General features: G+C 40.1%; 1 protein-coding gene across 2 annotated transcripts; it reads right to left on the bottom strand.

The window, feature by feature from the left end:
- Positions 1–1,479: 1,479 nt before the first annotated feature.
- LOC102708348 (shaggy-related protein kinase GSK4) lies at positions 1,480–7,536 on the bottom strand. 2 transcript variants are annotated; one of them, XM_040525031.1, is made up of 13 exons: positions 7,287–7,536; positions 5,943–6,032; positions 5,795–5,854; positions 5,440–5,712; positions 5,266–5,340; positions 5,127–5,183; positions 4,508–4,648; positions 4,346–4,396; positions 4,176–4,271; positions 3,842–3,925; positions 2,419–2,520; positions 1,920–2,023; positions 1,480–1,755 (listed from the first exon to the last, which is right to left on the bottom strand). In XM_040525031.1, the coding sequence occupies exons 1-12, from the start codon at positions 7,377–7,379 to the stop codon at positions 1,952–1,954; spliced, it is 1,194 nt and encodes a 397-aa protein (XP_040380965.1). In that variant the 5' UTR covers positions 7,380–7,536; the 3' UTR covers positions 1,480–1,755; positions 1,920–1,951. The 2 variants fall into 2 exon arrangements, with proteins under 2 accessions (XP_040380965.1, XP_040380964.1); XM_040525030.1 differs by having other exon boundaries at positions 1,481–2,023; positions 7,287–7,535.
- Positions 7,537–8,121: the final 585 nt, after the last annotated feature.

The following is an 8,121-nucleotide window of genomic DNA, read 5'->3' as shown; positions in this document are numbered from 1 at the left end:
TTTAGTACGATTTGCTAGCTCCTTGTTAATTGGTTTTGAGTTGCCAGACAACTAGATTTACTAACCCAAATTTGGTTACTATTGTCTCATGGAATGATTAAGTCATCTCATTGAGCAGTTTGTTAATTGGTTTATCTCTCAATCTGTGATTTGTCCTTACATGATAAAATGAAACTGTGATTTTATTTATACTCCTTGTGTACTCACGAACAGTCTACAGTAGTGCTCCTACTCCACAGTGCAGAAGCTGGAATTCTTTATATATATATATATATATATAGCGCTTTGAGCGGTATGTAATAAACAGAGCGTGACACACCACAACCAAACTAAACCCCACACCATCCACCAACAAAATAACCACTCCACCTTTGCATGTTGCAATTAAATTTTAACCTTTTAAATTACTTACGGGGTGCCTCCAAATAAAGTGAGTCAAGTCCTTTGAGTTAAATTTTAACTTACGAATACAAGCCAGTAAACGTGAACTAATTTTTAACTCAAGAACATATTGCATACATATTGAGTTATTTTTTTAACTGACACGCACACCGTCAAGCATGCACATCACGTTGTTATACTATGCAGTTAAAGTTTAACTTATCGAACAACACAACACATGCTAGACATATGAGTTAATTTTTAACTCGCAAATCTTTATAGGGACTAAAAGTTGTGGGGTCATCAGTTAATTTTTAGTTACTCAACCAGTAAATGCACACATTCCTCTTCATGTTATCATTAGTTAAATTTTAATTCCACAGTGTATCATAGTAAACACATCACGCATATATAAATTATTTTTAACTCAACACTCGTATCTGCTAGTTATTTTTTTAACTACACTAGCTTTTGTTGGGGTGGTGGTGGTGGGAGGGTGGTGGGCTGACTTGGAGGTTGGTTGGTTAATCGCTGTGTGACGCGCTACGTTACTTCATAGCGTGCGACGTTTCTGTGGTGGGCTGTATAGCGCCATCGTCTCGAGCCCATGCATGCACCATCACTGCTACGGCTAAAGCCTGCAGCATGCAAGGTAGATGAGAAAAAATTATGTTTATGCAATGACTGGTTTATTTAATAAAGAAGGCTATATATACTCTGTCTAGTTGTTGCTGGGAAGAGAACGACGTGAGCAAAAAGAAAAGAAGTGAAAAGGATCTTAACCAATTTAGTTTATTTGGCCAACTAGCTATTTTTAGGATCTAATTTTTAGGTTTTTATTAGAGTAGGGGGTAATTTTTAGGCCTATAACTTTTTAGAAGACCTCCAATACAAGATTTTTAGAACTAATTTTTTAGCCTTCCATTGGAGATGCTCTAGGTCAAAATTGCACATGTATCAGCCGAAATTGCTCCAGCTCATCTAGGGCGAAAATTACTGGCTCTAACAGGCCAATTATACGCACTCACGGCCCGAATTTGCGCACGCTTAAGTTTACAATACTCCGTAATTTACGCGCACAATACTTCATAGAGACATGACATTGTTGAGTTGACATCAGTAGAACACGATAGTCAATTCACATATAATGGCATACGAATCAACCATCATTGCGAAATTAATTTGTAAAAGCTCGTTACATCAGTTATGATTATGAAAATGACAAGTAGAAGTTGAATGGGTACATGTGCCCTACGGACATGAAACATACAGCAAGGGAAGTTTTAACATAAGTCACCCTCCACAGCTTAACAATACACCCACCATCCCTCCAGCTATTTGGGCCCCTCTTTGGCAGAACGCTGGACATAATGGCTTCCTCAAGATTCAACATTAGAAATTTAGAATGTGGACAGGGGAGCCCATGGTCAGCTTTGCAAGAAGATGATTAGGTTCTAAAATTTTAATTAAAGTGAGAAATGTGATTTGCCCTTTTGGCATACACAGGTATGAGCAGACAAGTGTAAAGGTTGTCATACCACGCTTCATCCTATGGTCCAGCGTGAAACGATTAAAATCCTGAATGCCGTCGTGCATGCTCTGGTAACAGTCTGCTCACAAGCTCTGGGTGTGCATGTGTTAACTGCAAAACAGGTGATACAAAGAATTTTCTATTAAGTACCTTCTACTATAAGCATCTCTGTTAGGTAATAATATTCCCAAACTATACAACAAAATGTAATGCTTTAAAAGTTCGCCATACACGTGCTTCACCAAAACATACAACTATGATAGCTATCTGTCTAACATATTTTCAATCGCTGTTATTTAAGGCTCAAATATATTAGTAAAATGCAACAGTACATTATTTCAGCATTATATTACTTTTGTAACAAACCTACCAATGCCATTTCTCATGTCCCAGAATACTTCCACATGCATTGACAGCCAGATATTACAGAAGTTTGATTACAAGCTCTACAAACAGGGATGTATTTTGGTATGACATGAAGATGATATTGTCTTGAAAGAACTTACTTCTTGTTTAAAGTTGAACAGTGGCGGAAATGGGCGGCCATTTGGCAGTCTTGCATGTGGTTCTCGTAGCTCATCAAAAAATGAATGAGCACATGCCTCCAGCTGTAACAATAATGCAAACAGTAATTAAGAGGATTCCAGGACATGCCAAATATTTTCATCATGCATCTGGAAAAAATAAAGTCAGCAAAATAAAAGGCAATGCACAGATGACCTAACTGGGAAAAAGACCAATATACAAAAATATATTCCAGAGCGAGAGAGGTGATAAAAGCTTCAGACAGACATGCTGATTATTTTGCTAACCACCTTGTACATGTGTATGAGGAACATTCTAACAAGCAAAAGTTATGTGTCGAAACGCAAATCAAAACAGAAGTAAAACCATCAACTCATCACTTGGAATTGCTTCAACCAAAATTTATTCCATTGGCTAAGAAACCAGGCTAAGTCCATCCGAAGACGCTCACCCGAATCGTTTTTGACCCGTGAACAAGAGAGGTTTGTACACAAAGTGAACCACAAAAGGTGGGATAGTCTGTACTTTGGGTCTCTACCCATTTACATTCACAAAAATTAAAATAAAACATAGGGCCTGTTTGGGGAAGCTTTAGATTCTGAGAAGTAGCTGCTTGGTAGCAGCTTCTGAAAATCTGGAAAAGCTCCTAAACACAGCTTCTCCAGATTCTGGATTCTTAATTCATTTTTCCAGAATCTTTAACTATAGATTCTTAGAAGCTGTGGGCCGTTTGCAGCTTCTGGCAGAAGCAGCTTCTGGGAAAAGCTGCAGCTGAGAGAAGCTTCCCCAAACAAACCCATAGTGAGCGTAGCCTATCTTTTTATAAAGAAGGTAAACATGCGAAGGTAAACAAGCCCATAAGCTTGCAGTGTGTATGTTCTAGGGGCATCCAAATCACTACAGTTTTATTTCATAGATTTCAGGAAAATTCTGGAGTCTGGACCCCATAATAAACCAGTAACTATCTTAACTTCACCCAAGTTTCCTAGTAAATACAGCGAAGGTATTTTTCAATTTATTTTCTCAGTATCGATGTCTCCTCAGCCTTGCAAAAGCATTTGCTCTTCAATTCTTTCGACTAGCACGTAATAACAGAAAATGGCATCCATCTGTCATCTGGTAACAAACTGTTTTTATCTAACGAGCTGTTGGCCAACAGAATTTGAAATCAAGGGTCACATATCCATGTGATGAGAAATGGGGTTATTAGCATGAAGGTACAAGCTTTAGATAACCACAATTAGCACGGCCAGTCTGCGACAACTACTATCATTAGTTCGTTCTGTTATCAGGTTCTAGACTTCTAGTGAATTGTAAATGTGTGTAAAATTTAATAGACATTCAGCAACTTTAATTTAATGTACTTTCAAGTTTCAATCTGGCAATCAAACATCAGAAACTTACTGCAGTACATCGCAGATTTGGCGAATACTGAAGAAGACGGGACACAAGATCTATTGCTTCAGGAGGCATTCGCTTGTGGAAGATCTGCAGCAATACCGTTGCAAAATTAACTTTTAAGGAACTCCAAACTAAAGACGCAAGTTATATGCTTACTGCACACAGCTGAAATTTCATGTTTTCATTTGTCTGGTAGTGTTAAATAGCCGTCATCAAGAAGTTCGCATTATTTTAGGAGAAGGAACTAGGAAGGAGGAACTCCACTCAGATTCAAATTTCTATTTAGACCCAACTAAAGACATACACCATTGAAATATTGAATAAAATTTCCACACACCTTGTGCCATGGGCATGCTTTTATCTGAGGAAATTTGAATTCTGTGTAATTGGGGTTCATGCAACGGATTTCCTCTCGCGTTGGAGTACCCAAAACCTGCAAGAAGTCCGTGGTGTTCAATGCTTTCAAAAATAACATAGTAAAATGGTCACAAACTTTTATAAAACTACCTTAATTATCTCAACAAGCTGGTCCACAGCACTTTCACCAGGAAACAGAGGCTAATAAAATTGCAAAAATAAGGATAAAATTAGCATAAGTTAGGATGCTAGTGCTATAAGTGAACAAGTTAAGAAATGTAATTTATTTTTTTTTAAAAAGGAGAGTCTTACTTGACCAAGAAGAAGCTCAGCAAGTACACATCCAGCAGACCATATATCAATTGATGTTGTGTACTCGGTTGCACCAAATATGAGCTCAGGAGCACGATAGTAACGTGAGCATATATATGATATATTCGCTTCACCTTTAATCTGGTAGTTAAGCATTTAAATATAGTATTAGAAAGGTAGAAGTGGGCAATTTTATATCCAGAAATTTCAGTTAACTTCCATTTTAAGAATGCAAAGTACGTCATGTGATTGATTTACATTTAAGCGTATAGAAACCAAATGACCAAGCCCAATCTGAACAGAGTCAATGGTAGCATTCAATAAGCCTCAATCACTCAATAAGTCAACAATAATTTGCCTACAAGTTGTTGAAGAAAAAACTTCAATAGACCAATAGTGGATGATAATGATTTTATTAACTTAAAGTTTAAAATCAGCACAGGTAACACAAAAACCACCATGATATGGTCTAGTAGCATGCACCGCAAATTAAATATGGGTATATGGCCCAGCAATTTCAGTAAAGCCATTATAAGTCGTAAATAACTTCAGTTCTGCTAGAACTAATAATTAATATTCTGTTTGAGAAGGCAATAACATTATCAATGAATTTGCATACCAGCATTTTAGCACTGCCAAAATCGCAGACCTTCACTTGGTGAGTAAGAGGATCAACCTATCAACACATTCAGAAACAAGAATTTTCAGCTGCAGCAGTGTGGGTAAGTGAGATGCTCGGGAAGAAGATAAGGCCATACCAAGATATTTTGTGGCTTTATATCTCGGTGACAAACTCCAGGAGCAGTGTGAATATAAGCTAATCCCCGGAATATCTGCATGAGACAGAATGGAATGTTAACAATTAAGTAAGTTGATTGACATCGTTTGAGTTAATCATTAAAACAACACACAACAACAGAATCATCACCCACCTGATACATGTAAAGTTTGACATATATAAGTGGCATCCTCTGCTTCATATCTTTGTAGTGTTTCAGGACACGATAAAGTGACTCAGGAACAAACTCCATGACTAAGTTGAGGAAAAGTTCATCTCTGCTAGTGGTAGAGAAGAAGCAATGCTTTAGGGAGATGACATTGCAATGATCCATCGATCGCATTATCTGCAACTCTCTGTTCTTGTATCGTTTGTCCTGTAAGACCTTCTTAATGGCAACAGTTTCACCAGTCTCAAGGCATTTTGCCTGCATGCACATGCATAACATTGATACAATAAAGCAATGTAATTCAGAATCATGATGGGAACATGAGGATGATATCTCTAACCTGGAATACAACACCAAAGGATCCGGTTCCAACAACCCTTTCAGCCATATAGCTAATAGTCTAAAGGGCAGAAGTTAGAATACAATTATTATCTCCATGGTTTTTAGAAATATCATGTGGTATTCGCTGTTCAACAATGATAACATACCCTTTTGGGCTCATCGTTCTTTCCCCCAATAGTAGTTGAAATTATATGACCTGTAACTGGATCATTTCCTCCCACTATAGTGGGGCCATGCTGCCATGCCATTGAAACGAACCATAGATAGGGCAAGACAAACGCAACATAATGATCAGCAACCAGAAGAAACTTAAACAAAATCATGCTCATAAAGTTCGTAGCTCATAAAAACCTACAGCTAAGAGGTGCCACCAGTTAAGGGGAGCTCTTTCAGCATTACCAGTAGGAAGCTTTAGCTGATTTCAAGTAACATTACCTTGGTAAATACTACTACGGCTTTTGGTGCTTGCACTAAGCAGCAAAACAACTAAACAAGTATCCAAACTTACAGGCAAATGTGGCATGTTTGAACTATATTACTGCCGAAAGCAGGTATACCAGTTAAATTACCTAAAAGTTACTCCCTTCGGTCAAAAATATTTGTCGTTTAGGACAAGATTTGGTCAAACTTCTAAAATTTCGACAAGCGATTATTTCTTAAATGCTTAGTTTAAATACAAAACAAATGGTATACATACATTATCCTTGAAAAGTACTATCATAATATCATAAATATATTAGGTTTTATAAATTTACTGTAACATAAAATTGCTTGTCGGAATTTTATATGTTTAACCAAATCTTGTCCTAAACGACGAATATTTTTTACCGGGAGGAGTAAATAACATTCCAGTTTGGATATTTCCAATTTTAACTCAACTAAGCAACAAAATTAGCAAAAACCAGTTGAAAAGCAACACCACCCGAGCAGGTGAACAGGCACATTGAAACAGACTGCATAGACAATCCAACACCCTAAGCTAACTGCCATTTCACATTAATCCTCACAACCAAGCAGAACCCCCCCCCCCCCCCCACACACACACACACACACCACCCCAGTTAACTAGAAGAAGGAAGCTTGGAAAGCACAAAAGTCAAGTTTCGAACACCAAGCGGTAACGCTCGCATGGCGGCCACGCAAAGCGCCCAGCACGTTCCCCTATCTGTGAAGCAAAAGCTCGCGTATCACTAACGGTCTAGCGCTAACCACTCCTCCAGGATTAGTCCCAAAAATGGCAGAAACGGGAGCAATCCACAGCAATGAAGAACCGAGCAGGGACCCGATCCTAGCACGCGGGTAGATCCGGAGAGAGCCGAGCTCCCACCGACGAATCCCGCAGCAGCTAACAGATCCACAGCCGGGGGGCGGCAGATCCAGGTAAAAGAGGGAGGCGGCGATCAAAGCAAAAAAGGGAAACCCTAGCCCGCGCCCTCGTCCGCACTGGGCAGCTCCGCGCGGCGGGCGGGGGCACGGCGACGAACGCTCACCTTCTCCTCCGCCGACGCGCGCGGCGGGTCGACCTGCATCGCGTCCACCGCGACGGCGTCAAGGTGGGCCCCGCCTGGCGCCGTGGCGGCCATGGTGAAGGCGGGGTCCGGACTCCGGAGGACAGGAAGGGGCGCGCAATGGGGGGGGGGCGGAGGGAGGCGCCTCGCTGCGGCGACGGTGGCGGTGGTGGAGGCCTCTCTCTCCCCGGTGGTGGGAGGAGGGTGCTGCTGCTTCGCCGCGGCTGCTGGCTGCTGCTGCTACGAAGCCATCGTCATCATCAGTCGACAGCGACACGCTCTTTTCTTTTTCATTGTTTCCGAAATGGAGCTCGCTGCGGGCCTGTTTAGATGGGCCGATATTTTGGGCCGCAAAGTTGATGGGCTGAGAAGTTTTGGGCCTCTGTTCTTGATGGGTCGGGCAACTGGGTCTTATGGGCAGTGCAAGCGTGCATGTGCATGAAAAAGTCTATTAGCCGTGTACCATCCTTATCCTCCAACCAAAAAGCCGGTCCGATGCCTTTCTCAACTATAAAAACCAGTTTATTTTGTCTTCCAATACGTGGTTTATAAAGTGGATTTAAGCGATATGGCATCTACGTGGCACACCGATACAATGGCGCATCCATGATTTTTATTTGGGGAGTCCAATTTATATGTTTTTAAGGGGACCCTATTGATCATTCGTTTGACAAAAAAACTTAATTTATCAATCAAATTTATTAGAGGTTGAATTGAAATAGAAGAAAACCAAATAAAGTAGCATGTGGACAAGCACAAATCTTGAAGCAAATCTAATGGATAAAAAAGTTGATCGATAGATTAAAAGTTTTCAAGC

The sequence above is a fragment of the Oryza brachyantha genome, chromosome 6, assembly GCF_000231095.2.
Source record: "Oryza brachyantha chromosome 6, ObraRS2, whole genome shotgun sequence".
NCBI lineage: Eukaryota > Viridiplantae > Streptophyta > Magnoliopsida > Poales > Poaceae > Oryza > Oryza brachyantha.
This window is presented reverse-complemented; position numbering and strand designations above follow the sequence as displayed.